Source organism: Scleropages formosus, chromosome 24 (assembly GCF_900964775.1).
Source record: "Scleropages formosus chromosome 24, fSclFor1.1, whole genome shotgun sequence".
In the NCBI taxonomy this organism is placed as follows: Eukaryota; Metazoa; Chordata; class Actinopteri; order Osteoglossiformes; family Osteoglossidae; genus Scleropages; species Scleropages formosus.
In genome coordinates this window covers 4,831,680-4,855,414 of record NC_041829.1, presented here as the reverse complement: position 1 = coordinate 4,855,414, position 23,735 = coordinate 4,831,680, and the positions used below count along the sequence as shown (strand labels likewise).

The 23,735-nt window shown below is 37.6% G+C and overlaps 1 protein-coding gene across 1 annotated transcript in view; it reads left to right on the top strand.

The window, feature by feature from the left end:
* pawr (PRKC, apoptosis, WT1, regulator) overlaps positions 1-22,826 on the top strand; it is a 47,936-nt gene extending 25,110 nt beyond the window's left edge. Inside the window, exons 3-7 of the mRNA XM_018755650.2 lie at positions 10,216-10,344; positions 15,808-15,842; positions 17,865-17,973; positions 18,882-18,986; positions 21,632-22,826. Of these exons, the coding sequence (XP_018611166.1) occupies positions 10,216-10,344; positions 15,808-15,842; positions 17,865-17,973; positions 18,882-18,986; positions 21,632-21,718 (465 nt within the window). The 3' untranslated portion in view covers positions 21,719-22,826. The remainder of the gene's footprint in view (positions 1-10,215; positions 10,345-15,807; positions 15,843-17,864; positions 17,974-18,881; positions 18,987-21,631) is intronic.
* Positions 22,827-23,735: the final 909 nt, after the last annotated feature.

Here is a 23,735-nt window from a genome sequence, read left to right as displayed (position 1 = left end):
GTGACAGTGTTTTAACTGTCTGGGAAGCCATAACTTGAGTCTTGAGCTTGATGCAGGAATAGAGGAATGCTCTTCTGCCACAGTGTTCTGTAAAATTTGAAGAGCCTTGCTGGCATTACAACTGTTTAACTGCCTTAGATTCTGGATAGGTGGTTCAGTAGTATGTTTTGCTGTTCTCCCACTCGTGTAGGCTACCAGGTTTTTCCCAGATGGCTCCTCTGTTAACATGGAGGGCTGGACCTAGAAAAGGAGAATAGGTAAATATAAAACCAGGTGCCGTTAGTGGCCCTTATCTAGATGGCAGTTGTGCATTTTATGTGCCTCTGTTTTCTCTGCAATGTCTAGGAGTGAACCGAGAAATGGCAGGTCCCTTCGCTGCATATATTACTTGAGGTTATGTACAAACTCTGCCACATCGCATGCTGCTGAGGAGAACCTAAGCAGATTCCTGGATCGTGTATTAGATAAAATAGCTTGTTTGACAGATGGCTCCCCACTGAGCTGGCAGAAAGGCTGGCAGCTGTGGATTTCAAAGCAACGCCTGACAAAGGGAGCCGGTTTGGATTTGGCTCCCTGACTATTGTTGAGTTTTAAATCTCTCTATTTGGAAGTGTTAAGAGGCAGTCCATTATAAACACAGTGTGTTTGTCTCATTTTGCACAGACGGTCATCGCTATGGTAATGGCCTCAGTTGCAGCAGAGATGAAATTCTTAAAAGCAGTGTTTAATCTCAGAGTGCCAAGTCCACTGTTGTCAGACATGGGTGTCCTGGTTGTAACCTGGAATTCAAGATGCTAAATTATTATGTGGTACAAATTTAGCAGTCTGCTGAGGCTACAGTGTTTATACACACACACTCTCTCAGCCTTGGTGATAATTATTTGCTTTACTTGTGTTGTTAATCACAAGAATTACTGGTCATTGTAATTTCAGTGCATGCTGGGATGGTATGATTTCCTGCCAGTTCATGGGTTTTCCCTTATGTGTCTGGGAATTAGTTAAATCAAAGTCTTTCTTTAGCTTCTCTGTCCAGTTGTGTTTTTCTCCTAGACTGAACTCTGACACTCACCGGCCTTTGAAAATGACTAAATGAATAAAAATATAACATTAAAAAAGAAGCTAGAAATTTTTGTTTCAAATAAAAAATATTATGTAGCCATTATATATATAGTATATATGTGTGTATATATACAGTATATGCATATACATACACACACACATTCGTATAAAATATTATATTACGAATACAAACATTATAAAATGTTGACATTCATGTTTTGGTATTGTCATTCTAGATGACATTTTACATCCAAGATTTATTTTGACTTATGACACAGTTTTAATGTGATGTCCTTGAATGGGAGTTTCCTAATGCAATTCACAGGAAAAAAAATTGAAAATGAAGGATAGAGCTACTTTTTTGTGTATGCCTGTAACTTTTTTTTTAAACACAGCACCCCTTCACCCCCAAATGACCATCTTAGTGGGGTTGTACTAACTCCATGCAGCTGTCTAGTTTCTACACAAATCGAATCCATGCACATTTGGATGCAATCTGGATGTCACGTCCTCATTGTTAGCCCTGTTAAATAACACCAAATGTTTACAGAATGTCAGCACATCAGTTGCCACCTCAGCACTTAGGAGGAGGGAATCTGGCCATTTTCTGCAGGTGTGTTCATTATGGTGAAATGTCCGGTCTTCAGCAAGACAAACCTGTTCTCTGTTGTCATCATAATTAAGTTTTTGGGAACAGCCGGTCTGGACTTCTTTGCTGTTTACTTATGTTTGAGAGCTAATGCTTTTCTGTACTTCCTGCACAGAAGGTTCTCTCTTTTTAATGAGAAAAAAAATTGCTTCTTTTTCGTGATTAAAAGGAAAGAGCAGTGACGCTTGAGTGTAGGATGGCAAAGCTTGAGAGATACTCCTGTATTCCTGAAGGGCAAAAATAGTTCTTTGCCCATTTACGTATTTGTGATTACTCAAGTAAAGGATTGGCCTTCATAGTCTTCGCTAGAATCAGAATTCAAACTTGGAATGGCTGTGTCTGTATGACTTACTTGCTGCTCAGTATGTCGACCATGAAATTAACTATAGGGCCTCGGGAAATATCAAGACAATGGCTGGTCTCTGGAAAGTTTGGATTTTTGGGTACCTATTTCTCATAGTAATTATTTTAAGGGACTTCCCCAGTGCTTAAATACTGTGGTTAGACAATGACTGTAAAATGTTTTAAAATTGGTTTTTAGATGTGATATGAGGTGTGTGTCACGTGTGACCATCTCATATACTTCCAGGTGAAGGATTGTGTGCGGTTGGTCTCATTTCAGGAGCTCTATAAATATGTATAACTGTGACCCAGAAGGGATTTATGAGATGCACTATAGCCAGCAGATGTCATTAATTATGTGTAATTTTCCTGGACTTCCTCATACAGGCAGTTAGTAAATGTCACCCTTCCCTTGTGCATTTATGGGTACAAAGGACATATAATTCACAGTATCCCACATGGTTTGTGTGTGGCCTTAGAGAAAGAACATTTTCCTTTCCTGCAACCACACACAGACAAAATGTGAAGCAAATAAGCATATTTTAAAAGAAATATGCAGTCTGTCACTGTTTTGACTTTTGTTTTTGCATAATTCATGCGTGCTAGTAGTGAATATTGTAACTTTGTTTAGTATGTTGTGCTTCAGCGCAAATGGCCTTTTATTTGTTGCATTTGACTCATTGAATGACCCCTGTGACTTTGTATTAAGTATCATTACATCCATCCATCTAGTCACCCAAGAACAGGAGCAAAATGATAAAGGGCTGCATTAATTACATATCAAAACAATATTTTAGAAGCTTGCTTAAGAACATTCTGTTGCTTTGATGAGGTGATGAACTTCACTTTAATTTTGAATTCAGTTATTGTAATGGTGTCACTCCCCTGCACTTATTGGTGCATATTATCTGTCATACTGTTAGAGAACAGGGAAGATTGTCGGAATGACAGAATATTGGTATATTTTTTTTTATGTACAGCATTTTGCATGAGGGGGGCGCTTGTATTTATAACTGTTAAGTAAGCTCTGTATATGTTTATATTGTGAACTCATACGGTGATTTGGTTGTTGACCAGATAATGGACTTTTTCCAAGCTTCTCCATCTCATTTCTTTGTCAGTATATTAGCCCATTGTAGTTTTGGTTGCTACAGAGGGCAGAGCTGCATGGTTTATAATGTTCAGATGTATAATGTATCAGATGTTTCCAGTTTGCCAGTGCTGTATATTGTGCTTTTGTCAGTCTGCTGTACAGACTTGTGCTTGAACTGTTAGCCTTTTGAACTGCTTCCATTTTTGTGTAAAAATGGTGTGTTTCTTTTTGGTTCATGTAGCGGTAGTGTAATAATGGCATCCACCCAGCTGTTTTTATAGTGGTTGATTTTGTTCTGTACATTTTCCCCTCTCCAATTTGCATCCACTTGATTGTGTTTATATGGTTGTTTAACATACAACATAGCTGGGAAAGCACATTTTTCTTCCGGAATAAATCAAATCAGCAATCGCAGCAACCCCAGGACAAAGTGAGCATCAGAGTTGAGTATCATCTTGCTTAATCAGGTGGTACAAGAAGATGGTGAATTATGGCTGTAGCTCAGCATCTCTTTGGAGCTTTTGAAAGCTCTGTGAATCTGGGACAGCCCCCATTTGTTGCAGGACACTTGAATGATAAAGAGTGTCTAGTCAAGATTTAACAAAGTCCCAGGCTAAAAATTCTGCACAAATAAGCCAAAGCTTGGTGTCTGCCATGTGCTGCTGCCAGTGCGTGCATTGTGAGGTGCACATGTGATCTCAATCAAAGCATGGAAACAATGAAGGGTTTTATCTGCTTCGGCATCATAAGCCGGAGTTTCATAAGACGAAGTTCCTTTGCCAGCATATCTATTCCCGTCTTTGGCTTTTGTTACCTTAATCCACTACACAAAGTAAATGCCATGTTACATTGTCAGTTTATGGTTCTATGCTCATTTCAGTCTGTTTTGGTTTGTAGAAAGACCACAGGTGTTGAAACCTTACAGATATAGGATTGATCAGTGATTATTTTGGGATGTCTGAAACTGACAAATCCTGTTTATTTTGAAGGTGAAGTATAGGGTTGGTCTTCTGTGGGTTCCTAGAGCATCAGAAGTTTTTTTTTTTTTTTTTTTTTTTTTTTTTTTTTATAGTGGAAATTTTTTAAACTTAGCTTGTCTGTTACATAAAGTTGGTAAATTTTGGTGTTAACTGAAGAGCCGCATACCCCTAGGAATGCCACAGATTCCAAGGATGTAGAGTTGAAGGTTGTAGAGTAGTGTTCTGTTGCATAAAGCTGGAGGTCACACCTTTGAGTGCTGATAGAAACAGAAGCGTTGGTCTGTAGATAAGCAGTCTCAGAGTGCAAAGTTAAATATTTATTCATCCCGTCTGGAGTCAGCGGCCAACTAGGAGGTGATCAGTTCTTTATTTTGGAGTCGCAGTGTTCAGTTTTCTCAATTTCTGTGTCTGCAAGTCAGCAGTGGCAAAGGTAGATTCTTGCCTTCTCGGACAACTTTGGCCTTTCAAGCAGTCTCCATTCATTTGTCCCACCTGGCCCAAATGTTGGGCATTGATAATTTCCTGACTTTATGAAGGCTGAGTTATATTCAACTTTCCTTCTGAGGCTGGCATAAGAATGTTGAATATAACGCTATACAGAATTACTGTCCAGGGCTGCAACTGCACAGATCCGTGAAGGTTGTAAAGCAGTGGAAGCATAACCTACCTTTCGCCACGTTTCCAAATTGCACGTAAACATGAATGTAAACGTGCTTCTGTTACACTGCACTTTAATTCCTTGAGCCACTGTGCTGCCTGTCTATTTCATAAGAAAATAATTTTTTGTAAGTTAGTAATGTGTCATTATCCAGGGTGGAAAGAATCCTTATTTTTAATGCATAGATATGATTCAGCCAAGGCATGTAAATATTGTTGAGCAAACTCTTCATTGCTAAGCAGGACCACTCGTGCCACCTGTGCAGCACAACATAATGCTCCTACCAGTCCACCTTAAGGGTGTTAATTTGCTATAAGCCTTTTAAAGCAGGCAATGTTAGGAAAAATGTAAATGCCTAAGCATGATAAGTAGGTACTGGGATTCATAATGTCATGATTCATAACTGAGACTGGCATGTTAGTTGATGTAATTTAGCTGATTGCTGAAAATATGGTGTTTTAACCAGCATTGAGCTGCATGAAAGTGAAGGAGGAAATATGGAAGAAAGCTAAAGAGGCACATAAATTAACTGCAGCTCTTTTCTACAAAACAGCCTCTTAACATCTGTTTTATAGGTGCAACTTCATGCTTAGAGCATCACCACTCTGCAGGACTTTGCACATGCATGTCTTCCATGTTTACATTGTGCACTGTACACTTTATACTTGTACATAATTCTGTCTCTTGTGTTTGCACTAATAGTTTTGTAAATTTGTAATTTATGTCTTTATAATTTATGTCATAAGCTGCTGGGAGGATTCACAGAGTAAGAATTTCATTGTATGGTGTAACAGACTGTTTACTGTACATATGACAACAAACTCTTGAATCTTGACTCATTGTTAAGTCACAAAATGCTGGTGTCCATAGTCTTAGCAAAAGCTTGACAAGTGCCATGGAGGGATGAATATATTGTTACCTAAAGTAATGTACGAGTTTTGTTGTCATTTGACAAACACAGTTGGCTCTTCCATCTTGAGCAACTAACATTCTTCCTATTATTTGGTGAAGTCCCTATCTGTACTCTTCAACATGGATCTTCAGCGTTCTCCAATTTCAGTGGGTCATCCGCTAATGATGCCTGTGATTAAAACTCTTTTGTGTGTATGTTTGTACTGTCTTCTTCTTAAGCCTTCCACACCTCCTGGGGTATTCCCTGCCAGCAAGGGTTCTCCAGGCGTCACTAAGAGCTGAGATGTCATGAAGTTTCTCTGTTGATGTTTCTGTAGCTGGCAAGGTTCTTACGGTGTGGGGTAGCTAGCCTAAAGCCCAACCCTCCTCCTTTCTCAGCCTGGCTTGGGGCTGTCCTGACGGAACTGATGCTTGTACTCTACAGCAGTGAAATCTCTTTAGGAATGCTGAGGATGCCTCTGCCAAAGCGTTCTTATACCCATGGCTATCAGTGCAGGAGATTCAAACTAGGTTGAACAGTGTTGAGGAGAGTAACTAGAGTCTGGTCTACTGCATGTTTTTTTATTTGTGTTTCTGCACCAAGCCATTAATCAAAAACACACCAAAAAAGAACAGAAGTTTAGGTCTGCTTACATTCAGCTCTTTCACAGTGTTTACACGGTCATTTATGGTGTTCCTGAGTTTCAGTGATTGGTAAGAAGATGGAGAACATTGCACATTGGATGAATAGTCTTTTAATGGCATTTAATACGAGTTTGTGGAAAGTATTGTTTTCAGTCAACGGCCATGATTGATTAGGAAGTTGAGGAAATTCTGAATTTTTCAGTAACTGTAAAGTTTTTGTTTGAAGTTAATAAAGATAATAAAGTGAGCCTTATGTATTTTTTAAATTTATTATTGCTTTTTCTTAGATTTTAAAGAACCTAACTGGTAGATAAGATTTCTATTACTTAGCTTTGATTTGTTGTGAATTAGTGATTAACTTTACATTTACAAGCAACCCAACATACAGAATTCTGGTCCCAGCTGTATTCGGAGTAGGTACATTGCATACCTGTTGCCATATTAATAATGAAAGGAACTGCCTCACTCTCTATGATCAATTCTGCGATCATTACTAACATTTATCACGGATCAGTGTAGTACACCATGATCTGTGCATCAATTTCTGAAACGATTTCTACTCTTTAAAGCTATCCTTCTGAATAGCTGTGGTGTTGTATATAAACTGATTTAGAACTGCCATGAAGCCACTGAAGTTGTGCTGTGCAGATCCTGTGTTGCACAAGATGACTTGACCATGCCTAAAAAATTTAGGTGTGGTATTGCATTGATGTTCTGAGTAGTTTGGCTGCAGTGATTTCCACAGTGAACTTTGATATTGAATGGGATTACGCTTGATTATCTGGGAGATCATGAAAGGAAAATCCTGAAGAAAGCTTCACCCCTTGAACCTTTATACATCCATTTATCACATAACAGGGTTAATTTTATAATTTTATGCATAAAATCAGTCAAACTTTTGAAATACTTTTTTTTTGTTTTTTTATATCAGAAAAGGCAACCTAAAATTAACTACAGAACCTGAATAAAAGGTATTTTTATGCTTGCCAGTAACACCAAAATATTCTTGTACCTTAATTTCTATATTTTCCATTCATTTATTATCACTAACTTTGTGTTCAGTGCAATGGAAGTCTGTCAGGGAAGCATAGGATATGAGGCAGAATACACACTGGACAGGGGCCTTTTGTCCTTTTTACCCACAGATGTTTATGATATATAAAAATAAAGTCAACAGGATTACTGTCTATGCCTTTTGCTCTGCACTGTTGTTAGAGGTGCTGTGTATTTGCTGGCAATAATGAACACTACATGATAATTTGTTTGGGACATTGACTTTATTTATGCTATTGTAAAGGAATCCATGTTATAAAAGCTGTTTATATGATTTGAATACCTCTGCTGCATCTTAATATATATTCATTTAGCTGATACTTTTCTCTAGTGTTGTTTACAATTTCAGGTTAAGTTAAATAGCTTTGTCAAAGGTATCGAAGTAGGTGGCATTTAGACCTGTGGGGGGAATGTTATAATGTATGGTGCTGCTATTTAACACTGCTGCAGCTTCTATTCTTACTTGCAAAATAAATGCAGAGTGTTGTATTATATGGACATGGACTATTTTAGTGACTTTTGGGGAAATGGGTTTTGGTTTTCAGGTGGGCTGCGAATGCGTTATTTTTCCCCTTACCAATTCTTATAGTATCTGAAAATTTGATGAATGCAATGTTTTCTGGAATGGGTTAGTTTTGTAAAATGAGGGGACACCTGTACAGTAAATAGGAATTATATGCAGTTGCTGAATTTATAAAAACATGTGAGCATGCTTTGCACAGGGGTAGACATGGTAGGCAGTGAATGAACTACCTGATATGGAAGTAGAATGACCATTTAACCCAGCAAAAACTTTGCTGTAAAAAATTATATGCCTATTACATTAAAAATGGGTATATATTTTCATAAGCTACTGTGTGGAACCCTGTGATATGAAATCTGAGTGTATTTAAAACAATATGGAAATGAAGCTGTAAATTGACTAGTTTTGCTGGCAAGTTCTATATTCCACATTTATTGAAAGCTTGGCCTGGTAACATTCAAAAATTGCTGTCAGTAAAAAGTTTTTGTTACTAATTTCTACTATTTAATTATTATGATTTTTATTATAGATCGAAGTTGCACCTATACACACACCTTCAGTAATCTGAAAGGCCTCAGTAGTTTCTTTTTAAATTACTCTGTTGATAAAAGGGCAGATTTTTCCAAAGACCAGAAATTTTAGTGTCAACAGACCTTGTAGGGTCAAGTCAGTGTTGCCATGCAAGTGTAAACAGGAAGGAGAGGGAGTACTGAGTCAGCTGGTGGTTTCCAAGATTCCACCCCCTTTACAGGTTTTTTTTTTTTTAAATCCTTCATCAGCTGGCTTTGGTTAGAGGAAGTTTACAGCTGAATTTCTATCCCAAGATAGATTTCACTGTCTAGCAAAGTCAGTTCTTGTATGTGTCTGTGGGTTGAATATATTTATATTTACATTTTTTTTCATTTAGCCAATGCTTTTCTCTAAAGTGAATTACAGTATTAAGCTACTTTAAAATTATTTACCCATTTGTAAAGCTGGGTAATTTAGCTGGAGCAATTTAGCGTTAGTACCTTGCTTAAGGGTGCTACAGCAGTATGTGAGATTCAAACCAGCAACATTTGGATCCAAAGCTAACAGCTCTCACTACTACACTATCAGGTGTACATAATACACTGAGTAATAAGGTTTCATTGAAAAAAGTGTCCATAAATGAAAAATAAAGGATTTTTTTTCATTGTTTTATGTGGGACTTGAAATGCTGGCATTCGAGTACACAGCTTTCTGAAATCAGCTTGATTTCGTGTTTCTAGGTGTTCAGTGCTAAGGCATGCATGTTTTGAAAGGTTATTTATCATTGCATCACATGAATTCTTTAACGTTGAGAACAGTGAATTCCATGAGTAAATTTTGTTTAAAAAATATTTTCCGGCTAGAGATTCCTTGCTGCTCTCATGCATATTTGGGGCGATCATGAGTGTGTAAAAATGTGGGCTATATGATGACTTTTTTTTTTTTTTTGGGGGGGGGATCTCTCTGTACTCTGTCAGATAATGATATTTATTTATATCTTTTTAAGCCATGTTCAGTTGTAGTATAGCAGATCTCCCATATACATAAACTATATATCTAAAATTTTCTAAAATATTTAAAAAATTATGAGCAAGCAAAGAAGTACTTTTTTCAGTAAATTTGATTTACTAAAATTCATAGAGTAGTGTAGAGTATTGGTGTCCTGTCCAAGGAATACCCTACTTATCGTTGTGCCTTGTGCTTCTGCGGTATGTTCTAGGCCACCAGGATCTTGACTTAGACAAGTGGTTAAGGAAGGTGAATAAGAGGGTTAGGGTCCCAGGGGCATAACCTTTATACATCTTAAAAACTGTCTCTTCACCTACTCTTCTGTGTTGTTTTATCTTCTTATGTCTCAGTCCTGTCTTACTTGTTTTGAGCATTGTGTTGGGGGCTAGATTTTACATTTACATTTAGACATTAGCCTGTTCTGTCATGATCTATCAATCATGTTCATGCACTGTAACTTTATGATCATCCCCAGATAAGCCGTTACACAGCTGCTACTCCTAGATTGTATGTAAATATTTGTTTACCTTAAAAAAAAAAAAAAAAAATTCTTTGTAGGAAGGTTAATCTATCCTGCGTTTTATGCACCTGCTTGAGTGAACATCGGTGCTTCAAGTGGAAAAAAACAAATTGGGTTTACTTAATCACATGTCTGCAACTATGTCTTTCTCCTAATGTAATGCACAAATTGTATTTTTGCTGAGATGTATGTCGCTTTGGAGAAAAGCATCTGCTAAATGAATACATGTAAATGGCTAGATTTTCAGAGAAAATCCTTGTGTTCCTCTTTTGGTGTGCTTCTAGAGTTTGGATGAGCTGGATGATGATGAAGGTGGTGAGAAGGAGAGGAAGACGGAGGAAGAGCTCACACAGCACAATACTGTTCAGAATGAGGCTATGATTGCTGACACCGGAGCAGCCCACTTCTTTCAGGTATGGCAGCCCCTTTCATTGAAATCCTACCCTGCCAAACTGTGCTCCATGTTGACAGAGCATGGTTTCCTTGCTCAGTCTGGAGTTCAGCTAGCAGTCATGTTATGTTTTGTAGAAATACAACATGAAACCCTCAGTTTGCTGCTACATGATCATGGAAAGCAGAGTTGCAGATTTTCCTACACTAACAGGTTTGCACAAACAATGTAACCAAACTCTGTCTACAGGGACTGTGGTTTTGTGCTGCCACTATGAGTTAAGCTCTAACACACATGTTCTGAGTTTTATTAATCATGTGCCAAATGCCTTAACTAGATACTCTGAATGCACTTTACTTCAGATCTGTACCTGCTCCGCCATCTGAAGGAGTAATGAATATCGACAATGTGTGTCTTAAATGTATTTTTGATCCCTGCTTCAAGACCCTTTCTCTAAAGCTAGAGGTTTAAAGAAGTGCTTTAGAGGAAGTGGACTTAGTCTTCTAAGTTGTCAGTCTCATTCTAACAAGCTGCAAAAGCTTTATATATTAAATGACTTTACTGTTACCATAGCATCTGGAGGTGTCTGCGTTTACACAGATATTTAGGTTTATTTTATGGTCTGGGTTACTGATTTTCATTATTTTTGCTGCGCAGACCCCATGAGAAGGTTTGTTATGTATTTTCCTGTAGAACCTTTGTCTGTTGATGTCCTTCAGCAAAGCACACATTCTGTTCTGAAGAGTTGATTGTGAGCCTCTCGTATTACTTGTTAGGATTTTGGTACGGTCATGTTCTCAGCCTCAGTTAAAATTTGATTTTATTGAGCATCGAGCATGAAATTGATGAGCAAAATGAAATTAGAGCGTACATAATTTGACTGTTCAAGTGAATTTCTTTAAAGCATTTATGAAACTCAAGTTTCTATTTGTTAGGCTTTCTTTGATTTACTGAAGAGCTTCTTCAAGTGCTGTCAAATTTAACAAAGGAACATTGATTTTAATGTGAATTTTCAAAAGGTGGAGAGGCCCGGTCTCACTGGTTTCAAGGAATACTATGTTTAATTCTGTTATACATTTTACATACTCCTGAGGAAAAAAAGGCTACATATTAGCCTAACATTTCCATAATCAAGTTAAGTGTAATACCCAGGCTTTATTTGTCAACATACCAGCAGATAGTACCAGACTGCTTTGGAGAAAAGCATCTGGTAAATGAATTAATGAAAATGTTTCTAAAGCTACTGGCCTGGCAGACTTAGACTTAAGCACATTTTAGCCTGTGGTATTTTGCAGATGCTCCTTCTGGCAAAATGAAGAAGCACTTCTTAAGCCAGCCATCGAGATATTCCTTTATCCAAAGGAATTCATCACTATGTCTTGGTACACTGGCACACAAAACGGCAAACTAAGAGATAATAATACAGGTAATAAAAACATGATGGGAGATAAAAAGGAGCACATATCTGTTACTTTAAAATGATTCTGAACTATTCTTTATTTGCTGTTTTTAAAGGTTTCCAGAGTAAGGAATTGTGTGATATTTATTGGAAGGGGAATTTAACATTTTTGGAAGCACATAAGGAAAAAGTCCTACAGTATTTCCTATTAGAATGCAGTTTAAATTGAAGGACATGTAAAGGACCTTTACTTTGTAAAGGTTCCAAGCTGTGTAGAGCTTTATAGGTAAGCATGACTGTTCTGAAAAACTGGGTTTTCACAATGCTCTGGATGTGTGTATCAGATGAGGCCGGAGTCAAAAAAGTATTCCTTTACTGAGTCTGTGTATGTGACTGTGTATGTGGTACACATCGTTCAATGCAATGATGAATTAAAGACCAGTCATTTGAAATGAAAAGTGTCGGTCCCCACATTACTCACTTTGTTGGAAAGTTTGTACTGACGACACTGGTAAACAGCCAATCCGGGGATCCCTTCCCTTGCTCTGCTCTTTGTTGCTGACTTTGTATGTTTATTCCGCAGATTGCTTATTTAGGTTGGTGCCTTTGTTGCAAGTTAAGTAAAAGGTAGGATCTAAGCAATCCACTGGGCCCTAAACACCAGGGATCAAGATGCTTGCTGAAGATTTATCACTAGTCAGATGAAAACATCAGTTATGACTCATATAAATCCCCAAAAAATGCCCAGTTTCTCTGTGCACAGAAGGAATACACAGTGTGTTTCATGTAGAAAAATTTAAAGCAGTTTTTCTACATGAAACACATTTTTCAACCTGTTAGATTGGGGACCTGTCATATGTGGGGAAAGTGTTAGTATGTTGAATTTAAAAAATGTAGAGTTTTTTTAGACGATGTTTAATCTTCATGTGACATATGCAGTTGTTAATAAGGCATTTAAAAAGAGATGTGTAGTAGGCTGTACGGCCCTTACAAAGGACTGGAAACAGGTTTTTTTGGTTCTTTGACTCAGAGATATCAGTAGAGTTTTTGAATGTTAAATTGTTTTTAGGCAGAGTTGTTCAGGGTTGTACTGTGAGTAGTGAATGAGTTGTAGTAATGAACTAAAGATAAATCAGTGAATTTCATTGCAGCATTCTTTGGAGCATCCTGAATTCATAACATAATTTTGTTCTTCCATTCTTCATTCCCTTGGGTGTATAATTTTGTACCTTGCTGCAAAAAGGACTTGATGTCTTTGATTGATTGACATCTATGCTGCTTGTTTAAATTCTCATCTGCCATAATGGCTGCATTACTCTTTGGCTTCATTGTGGTCTCTCTGGCTTTCCCTTCTCTGTGGTTCCAATTCAGACCTTCAGTCCCCATGTGAATTGCTGTCTGCACCAGCACTGATACATTTTTCTTCACCAGGGGAACAGACATTCTCTTCCATTACACCCCATGTGTTCTCACTTAGAAGGCATGGTTTTTCCAAAGGCATGCAAGCTGTACAGTGAAAACACTTTTCCTAATCCTGTAGTGGTTCTAAAAACAAAGTAATGCAGAACATTTGAGGACTTCATCTGCTTCCAATGTGTTACCTGATCAGGGGAATAGTTCAATCGTCCATGTAGTCCACCTTTGTTTCTGCTTGATTTCTAAACTGAGAAAATGCTCTTGTAATTCTCAGACGGTTAATTTAAATCCAAGGACCGTTTCCATAGAGATGGGAAATTGGCTAGCTGCATTGTGGGCCATTCTGGAATATTTTTTGTAAACAAAATTATAAATGGTTTTTAATTGGATGTGTAATCAGCAGTAGTTATATAATTGCCAAGTGCAAATAAGATGGTCTTCTCTGTTTGTAGTGAACATCCATGAGATGGAGAAGGACCTCTTTGCTCTCTGTTAATAAGAAATGCATTTGAGGACTACAGGAACATTTATTTCCACTGTTAAATATAAAATCAAAAATTTCTTGTTTGTGCTCTTGCTGAATATGTCTGGTGGAATCTGTATACTAACAGATTAAATTCAGAGTTTGAACACTTTGGAAATATTAGGGAATGTAAAATATGTTGTATTGTTTTATGCTGTGTCCCATCATATGTGAAGAGAATATAAATTTTAATGGACAATTATGTGACAAAACACTAAACCTTATTTAATGCATTTTTAAATATTTTATATTTATTTGGTTATATTTGGCTGCAGCTTGCTGCAGCAGATATTTCAGTTTCAATCTTTCATGGGTACTATTTACTGGGAAGAAATTCAGATGTCCTTAAACTGTATTAACTGTAAAATATTCTCTATGATTTCTGGATGTTGTAAACTTTCTTTGTAATAAAAGATATTTTATGGTTTATCTTAACAGATGTTTTTACTAAACTCTCAAATTTTAAGGAGGCCACTTACAGAATGACTTGATTTGTCACTCCCTATAGAATTTGATTGTATGGTGTGTTCATGTATCTACAATCACTGAGAAATGCACAAATCAATGGTATGAATGCCTTTCATCACTGTGCTTTCTCTGACTTTACCTGACTTGATGTTATTTTTGCAGTTCTTGCTGGTCTTGAACATGAATTGTGGTGGATCATTGTTTGACTGGATAAAATATTCCCACACTAAAATATTGTCTCAAGTCTTTACTTTATTCCAGTTAACAGGACAGTACGATGTTTCACAGAACCTGGTATTTCAGTGCCAGTCATGAACTAAAATGTTTTATTTAAAGAAAAAAAAAGGTTCTGCACATTGAGGACCAGAGTTCTTTTTCTGTTACCACTGTATGAAATGCATCAAGACTACACAACAAACTTATCTTGCTCACTTCTGTTGATGCAAGTTTCATAAATAATGATGTAGGTAGATACACAAAGAAGTGTGTTTTTGAGAATGAAATAAGCCCTGGTGTAAATTGACTATAATGAGGAACAGGCCGCATACTCCCCACACCTGGGTATGAAATATGAACACAGCTTGGATGTGCTCAATTTTAAATACTGTAATGCTCTAAGTTCTTGACTGTAAGTAGAAGTATTTGCACTTTGTATAAAGATGTCTGGAATACTTAGGTCATGAAGGACCCTCCATTAGCATAAGTTTGTGTGAAGTTCAGTAATGGTGTTAAACAATAACTAGCTTGACAAGGCACTGCTCTTGGTAAATCATTAGATGTGTAATGAAACACAGCACCTGTATATGCTCTCAATAGTGCCCCTTCACCATAAACATTGTTGCCATGCTGATAACTGGGCAAAGCACTTAGTCCTTTGTGTATCTACATTAATGTCTTAATTTTTCAACCTTGTTATCTAGGGTTGCTGTTACTTCTTTATATACATTTGAATATCAGTCTTTCATTATGCTACCATGCTCCCATGTAGTCTGATTATATTGGTACCCTGGAAGCAACCAGTGTTTCTGTGTATGCTATATTGGAACAGATGTCACCCCCAAACATTTCCCAGTTTCTTTTCATGCAATGTAGTATAGTATACCACATTGCCGAAGTGCACACAGAGTGAGACAGTTCTGCCGTGTGCTTATTTAAATGTAAACAACAAATAGAAATGTGCTTATTCCCTAACAGCTCAGTTAGTGTTTGACAGTAATACAAACGAAATGGGGTTGTGTAGGAAGTGGGCATGCTTCTGACAGAGTTTGTCAGCAAAGCAGACTGCCACAGTTCAGTGATTCTGTTTCTGGTATGCATACTGACCTTGAGGAATTCAGCCATGTTACATTTGCAAGATTTATTAATTTCTGTGTGTTATCTGGTTGGTATTTGATTCCAGCACATGAGTGCTTAAACGTTAACTTCAGGTTAGTTTTAGAAAAAAGAAAAGTAAAGCACAAATTCAATAAATGATCTGGGAAATGTTGGTATGTTTGAAAATGTACAACTTGAATGTTTTTAACATGAAGACCCAGTGTGGTTGACATTTGAATCCGCAAGGCAAATTCAGTTGTGTCCTTTGTTGCGCTCCATTGTCCCCACTTTAGGGTGTCATTTCCCCACAAGATCAGCCAGCTGTGGCTGCCACTCATTCTCCCTGTCTTGCTTTTGTTTTCTAGGAGACTCCGAGAGGGGTGACAGGCCGTTACAGGAGGTAAGGCTCTCGCACACATCTGTTTTCCATGCAGTGCAGAAATTCTGTTCATCACACACACTTCAATGATCACTGACATCGTTAGAGCAAATGCTTTTATAAAAAGAGCAAAAGGTAGCATTTACACCATTTCATTTATTATCCAGCCTGTTTTTACTACTGACATTTCACTGTAATTTTTCTCCTTTTATTGTGACAAAAAAAACTGGCATTAGAGTAGACAAACCATTAATTTTACAGCTCCTGTTAGTGTTTGTCACATCTAGGATCATTTTAAAACAGTTTCTTTTGTGCATCGTAATGTTGTTTTTGCCATAAAATAAAAACATAAATCCTATTCTAAAAAAAGGCCATTTAATTTATAGAAAACAAAATAGGCCAAAAAAAATGCTTAATTAACTGCTAATTTTTGACTGTAAGGAACAGCCTCAGATCTATCCAGTGAAAGCGTTTAAATAAGATGCAGCATCACTTTTCACCGATCAGCAGGTTTACTGTCCGCATAATTTCTCGGTTCCCTGTTTCACAGTGAGATGTTTAGAGGAAACGTGCTTTAGTGTGTGGCTTCTGTCCACATTGTCACTTAGCTTCCTGCTGCTGTGCTTTTGTACACTATTACAACTCCAGTCCTTTTATCTGAGTGCAGTGTGTGGTGTCCTTTCAGATGGAACTTGATGCAGAGTTTGGCACAGCTAGATTGTGCCTCAGCAACAGTGTGATTCAGTGCCATGATTTGTAATATAGGACGTCTGTGTTTTGCTTTCACACATTGCAGACTTCTGAATGATGAGGTCAAAATACAACTCCCTTGCTGGATTATTTTTGTGTGGCAGTCCGTGAGGGTCCACAAACCTTTGCAAGTTTGTGGAAAATGTCTGTCAAAACATCCCTTGTAGATAGCTCCGAAGGTGGCAGGGTTGGCCGATTTAAATCACGCAGATTGACATCATGATTTAAATATTTTTTTTATGGTAAGTTATATATCTAAAAACTATTTAACTATATAGCGTTATATAGATGTTGCGGAAAGCAGACCAGAGACCCGGGTGTGGATCCAAATGCGGGATTATTCAGGGCATGACAATACTCTGTCGGGACAAGCGTGGTTCAATCCGAGGCGCACACTGGGTCTGGGGAGAATCCGAAGATGTGGCCGATGACGCGAAGCGTGGTTTGATGCTGTAGGAAGCAGGAACAGGAACAAGGAGATGGGTGAGGGAATGAGGAGCAGGGAACTCGGAGGAGTACGGGTAAGGCGCTGAGGAGGAGTCATGAATCCTGGAGGGACGGTTGTCTCAAAGAGATTCCGTGACTGGGAAGGAGCTGGGGATGGTTTTTATAACTGACTACTCCGATTGCCTTCAGGTACTTAGTCAGGTGCTGCTGGTTGTGGCGCAGGCGTGGTCAAGACAATAGCTTATATAATTTCATATATCTTTATATAGCTGTATAACAAAAATTAAACTAATCGTGTCAACACATTTTCAGAAAGAACACAAATATTTTGATGAGTGCCATAAAAACAATTATGGAGAATGCTCAAGATTTTAAAAAAATCAAAAATCCGATTTCAAAAAAAAAATTTAATTTTTAATTTAAAAAAACAAAAAACCAACCCTGTGAGGTAGAAACTGAACACCTGGGTTGTCTGATTTTAAATCATGCAGATTTAAGTTTGTTTGCAATGTTTTAGCAGCGATCTAAGAAAGAAGAGTGTGTGTCTGTGTTGCACGTTCATGCTTGTATGTGCGTAGGTTGGTGTCAGTCCAATCCCTGAGTATTGAGGAGCCTGATGGCTTGGGGGAAGAAACTGTTACACAGTCTGGTCATGAGGGCCCGAATGCTTCGGTACCTTTTGCCAGATGACAGGAGGGTGAAGAGTTTGTGTGAGGGCTGTGTGGGGTCATCCACAATGCTGGTGGCTTTGCGGATGCAGCGTGTGGTGTAAAGCTTCAGAGGAGGGGTTACTTGCGGGGGGGGCTTTGGTCGGCATACATTAACATACCAAAATTCACCCTACAGCGAGGAAGAATCTGGGGGCAACAGCAGACATCGGCAAGGACACAGTCGCCAAGGCAAGGACACCAGCGGCACCGGCAGCATGGAAAGAAGGGTGGAGGAGCTCGAGAAGGTACAGTGTAGGCACAAAAAAAGTGGGGAGTCCCCATGCTGTATCCATATACAGTCACAGTGAGGACTGTGCATTTATACCTACGGAATTCACGCTGCTTTTGCGTCTAATTCTCACTTAAGGGGAAAATCCTAACGTGATTGTTGTTGTTTCAGTTGTTGCACATGCTTTTGCTTAAAGTGAAATACTGCATATGCTGTAGCTTTCAACTTTGAATTTTGTCCATTTTTCTAACTCAGATGTCGTTTGAAAATTAAGCTAATTCAGAAAGGGTTCAATAGGGGAAAACCACAGCTGAACCTTACATGTGTAGGTCAATTCCTAATCTGTCTTGCTGAACTTGTTGGCCTTTAACCAAGATCCACAGTCTTGTGCTAACATGGACCCTGGCTTAGGATCCTGACAGCACTAACTTCTTGTTTTGGTCTGTGATAGAACTGCTTCTTCTTTGTGGGTATTGTCCATGACTGTTTTTGTTGCGGAAAAAAAATGCTTTTCTTAGTTCTTAATCTTACTTTTTGTAGAACAGTCAGTCTTTGTGTTCCCATTCATTACGATGAGAAGTTGTGTTCTATTAAACCTTCCATGAGCGTACATTAAAGTTTGTTGGTTGACAGAAATGAAAACATTTTTACCACTGATTAATTTTTTAAAGTTGCTATGGATAAAGGAAGACATCAGAGTGGAAACATTTCTTATACCTACATCAGTGCGCAACATGAATCCTTCAGAAAAGCATAAATAGAACATATTTTGTCCAGAAAATGATAAAAATTAAGCATAGAATGAATTGCAAGTTGATTTGTTGCAGAGAGAAACTTTGATTCTAGGTGACGTACAGAATGAGCTGGTCGAGGTGGTACTAGTACGCACTCTTGACTGACGTTTTTTCCATTTTGTCTGTACAGGAACTTGCCATAGAGAGACAAGAAAACATGCTGTTGTTGTCAGCCAATAAAGATAAAGATGAGCTGATTGGCAAGCTGAAGGAGGAGATTGACTTGTTAAACAGGGTAAGTGTGTCTAAGGTGAATTTTCTTTGAATCATCACTGGGATATTTATTTTAAAATGTTAAAATAGCTGTTGATCACTGTTTGTATTAATTTCTTCTTTCACAGTTTTTCAAATTTTTTTATAACCAATATGAAATACTGCTAATCAAAGCATACAAGGTGTTACACAATATCCAAAAATGTCATGTAAAGCAGTTCGGTTAACCACTTAATTCAGCCGTCTACATTTTCAGAGAACTTCTAATGGGTGACACCATGTAATACTGTTTGTCATCGAGTTGAACTCTGCATGCTATGAGACGTTTTAAAAATACATGTATAATACATGCATGCAAGAATGTTTGTCCTTGAAGTATTCAGTCAGCCTGCATCACTAAGAAACTTGATTCAATAGGGAGGAGCTGGTCGTGTAATGGTTAGAGCTATTGCCATGTGCCTGAAGGACCTGGATTTGAATACCTCCTCATGATGTAGTATGCATGAGAAAGGTACTTGCTCTGAATTGATATAGTAAAAATGACACAGCTGTATAAATTAATGTATTACAATAATTAGTGTAATGTTGTCCTTTTGGAGAAAAGCTTCAGCTAAATAAATGTAAATAAGAGTACTGTACTCTGTTTACAGCCTTTGTGACTCCAGTCACAGTAGGGCACTGTGACCAGTGAAAGTACTTTTTTCGTATTTCAGCAATGATGAGCATTTGGTTGATGGCAGGAAAAGTGTTCACCTGTCTGATATCCCGCAGTATATACTTTAAGATCTAATTCAATGTAACTTGTAGTGCAGTTTCCTTGAGTACAAAACGCTTTATAAATGTCAAATCTGTAGCAGCTCTGAGCCTTATCAGGGAGTATCAGCCCAACAGACAAGAAGTTCTAGATGGCCGCCTCCTGTCCTGGGGGTGCAACAAGCAAAGTCTCTGACCTGCTCCTTGCTTGTGCGCCACAAAGCTTCAGAGAGCTACTTCAAGTCTTTTCAGCAGTGCTGTTTGCTTGAAAAAAATTGATATTTTTAAATGTTATTAAATTTAGTTGAGAGCAATTCTGCAAATGCTTTAGTGGTGATAAAAAGATTTTGACTTTTATGGTTTGTGGGTGCTTGTAGATGTGGTGGTTATTAGGTTCCGTCTGTTGCCATGTGCCCCACAGGCAGGTATCAGATCTTTGATACTAAGTGGTGTTAGTTTTTTCTTTTTTTTTTTTTTTTTTTTAATTATTATTTTGTGATTATTTTTATCCCATTTGTGTTTCTGGAGATTTACAATATTCTGTGAAATGATATTCTGTGATATGCAGTTCAGCTATTTGATATTTTTGAAGCAAACCTATTGTGCTTTTTATGTAAGTAACAGTTATTGAGAAACCAGTGTAACCTCTCCGTGATTCCTCCTAACCCAGGTGTTTGGTAGATTTAGAGTTATTGCATCATATGAAAGATTTGCCAACGCCTGGGGGCTCTGTTCTGGAGGTCCCGGGTTTGTGTGCTGAAGACCTACCCTCATTTCTAGCTATACAAACAGGACACAAGAGATAGGAGAGACACCATTCTTTGTATCTGCTATTTCTCTCAACCTATTCTATTTATCTGCACCAAAGGCAACATGGGTTTTCCAACATCTTATCTGAGGTCACTTGCATCATAAAGATAGACTGAGGAAAAACTAGTGGTGAAGGGTGCTGTGCGAAAAGTAGCAGATCGATGACGGTTGCAGGTGTTTCATTGTTACGTGGACATGCTTCCCCAGGATTCTAAGGTCACACAGAGAGGAGTTTGCAGTTTTAAATTGTCCCTTTGCTACCAAAGCATTGTTTAGTACAGAAGTTAAATTCACAAGAACACTTACTACTGCAAATTCTGTACATTGTCTGATGTTTGTTTTTCCTTTCTTTGTTGTAATCTAAAACATGAAGTATGCGTCAGTCATGTGGAAATTATTTGTAGATAATTGTGAGCTGTATTTTCCTTTGACAAAATACTGAACTTTCATGTCCTTAGCTATGATGCTTGTTGCTACAGCATTTCTTGTATCTCTGTCTGTTGTTTTTAGTTTATACACCTGAGAGACTGTGATAGAGATAGCACCAGGCTCACAGGAAGCTGATTATAAGAGAGCCCCATGTATGGACAATGTAAATGTAAATTTCCATAGAGATGTAGGAAGTAGAAAATGAGAATTGTATTTTTTTTTTTATTTAAGGCTTTGATGCTATTCCTTGATATCTTGGATTCTCTAGAGGTTAATTCAAGTTGTTAATATACACAATAGCTTTTTGGGAAAGCAGATCCAACTCCACCTTTTATTTTGCTGAGTGTACTTGAAATGTTTGTCATCCTGTTTGTGTAATCTGTTTATGAATGCAAAAGAAGAAATTATGTAGGCTTCTGTACTCATTTTCAGTTTTTGCTTTGGATAAACTGCATGTTTTCAATTGACATGTAAAGAAAATTCCAGTTCAACCTGGGTGTTGACCTCAGGTAGTTTGATTGTTGCGAGTATTTCTAGCTTTGTACATTAATCAGAAGTTCATTATGATATTCAGTGTTTTTCTTTCTGGGATTTGAATGTGCTACTTTGTCCTTACCCATTGCTCCTGCAGTACAATGGCATGATCCAGTTGCTTAATGTCTTTGGTTTCTGCAGGATCTTGATGACCTTGAGGATGAAAATGAGCAGCTGAAGCAGGAGAACAAGACCCTCCTGAAGGTAGTAGGCCAGTTGACCAGGTAGAACTGCAGTGGTCAAAGGAGCTACAGAGGAGCAAATGCCCCCTCCAAAAACAAACTTGTTTCATGTCTGTGCTGTTTGTTTGTCGAAAGAGGAGATCCTCAGAGGTGAGCATTTTGGATTGCTGTGTTTAGGGAGGTTACAGCAAGTGAAAAGTGTTATTCAGAAGGCTCTGTGCTTTTATGGGATGTCTACATTACTTTATTGGGTGATGTTTTATATGTATGATGTAAATGTGTTGTACAGTGGGTTAATGAGGTTTGTTTCTGATTAACCTGTAAACAAGGGGACTGCATACAAAGCACTACAAGTTTGTAGAAGCTGTTCAGATTAGCATCACTCTAATGCCTTGCACAGTGACCTCAGACTTGGAGTAAATGTGAGGGTATCTTTTTGTGATATTGACTCAGTGGAGTGACAAAGGTAAGAGAATGTGAATGCAGTTGAATGTTGTCCTTGGTTCTTTGGTGACATTCTGGCGGTGAGAGCATTGGCAAGAATGAAATTGTTTGATTAAAAAAAAAAAGAAAAAAACAAAAAAAAAACCAAAAACTTCCACCAACCAAAGTGTCATGTTTTTTACATTATATGAATCAGTCTGCAATTGTCATTCCTTTAGATGAAGTAGCCAGCTGCTTGTCATAGTTAGTGTGTTTATGTATTTATGTTCTTTTAAAGTTAAATTCTGGGTTTATAGTCCTTACTACATATGACCTAAGCAAAATGATTAATTGTGAAACTATTTGGGAAAACAGATGGGTTTCTAGTGGGATTAAAAAGGTTTTTACTGGGTAGTTGGCAGTGCAAAGGATATGTATCAGAGGGTTACAAATTGCAGTTATATTATGATGGATTTATGAGTATTTAGTTAGCATGAACCTGTATTTCATGTGCTTACAAGTGATTTCAATATTGACAAATATAGTTCAATTGAGCATGAAAAATAGAGTAAGCTGCTGTAGTCTTTTTATAATCATTTCAATCAAATCTATCTGGAATGCTTCTCTAGGTTCCTCTTGCTTTAAAGTAATATACAACAACAGGTGCATTATTTCAACATGCTTTGTTGCTTTAACTGCTTTAGTATTTGGTTACATCTTATTTTGTATTGATTGTGCTTTAAGTTCCAGCAATACTCTGTCATTTGCATATTCCCTTTTTTTTTTTTTTTTTGTTTTTCTTCCTCTTTACAGCTTCCAGGTTGTCTGGCTATATTATTTTTTGGTTTTCAAAAGACATTCCTCCTTAGAATAACACATGTACATAAGTGGACGTCATCCAATAAAATTTCAAACACATTTTTGTTACTGTATTTATTGAAGTTCAAATCGCATACCATAGTTTTATTTCTTTTTCTGTATTAATTGTGTATGCAATTGTTTTAAATGCTAAGTATCAAGATATTTGACAAAATGGCATTTCTGTATAGTTGTTTTTCAAATAAATACAGTGACTAATGTAACATTTGCCAAGAAACTTGTGCACTACTAGTGCACAGTTTTTTTTTTGTTGTATGGCTTTGTGGAATTGTTCCCTTTCATCAATTGCTGTAGATTCTCCGAATGCTTGACGTGTTTCGTGTTGCTCCTCTTTCATACGGCTGCGTGAGCTTGAGGCTCAAGTGTCTTTCAGAAGCTCTTCAGCTTTCCCAGGAATGTACTCTCCCACAGTGCCATCTCTTCCCTGCCCACTAGAGACAACCCTGGAGGTGTGTGGACCACCCAAAGACCATTGCAAGGGGTATGAATTTGCTGCCTACAATCTTTTTTACAGTCACACTTTAGCACCCCTAGAGTGGAACTGATTTTGTTTCTGTACTGCAAAAGATGTGATTTTAGTTTTACACTTGCAGTAATTTTTAAACACCCCATGCTGACAGAAATTGAACTGCTATGATGGATGAGATGTACTTTGGTGAAATGGAAAATCATGTTTTTATTAGTTGCAAAGTGACTTAGTCTTAAGTGTGCTCTTTAAAAAATTGAACTTTGCACTCTACTGACAAATAATAGAACACACA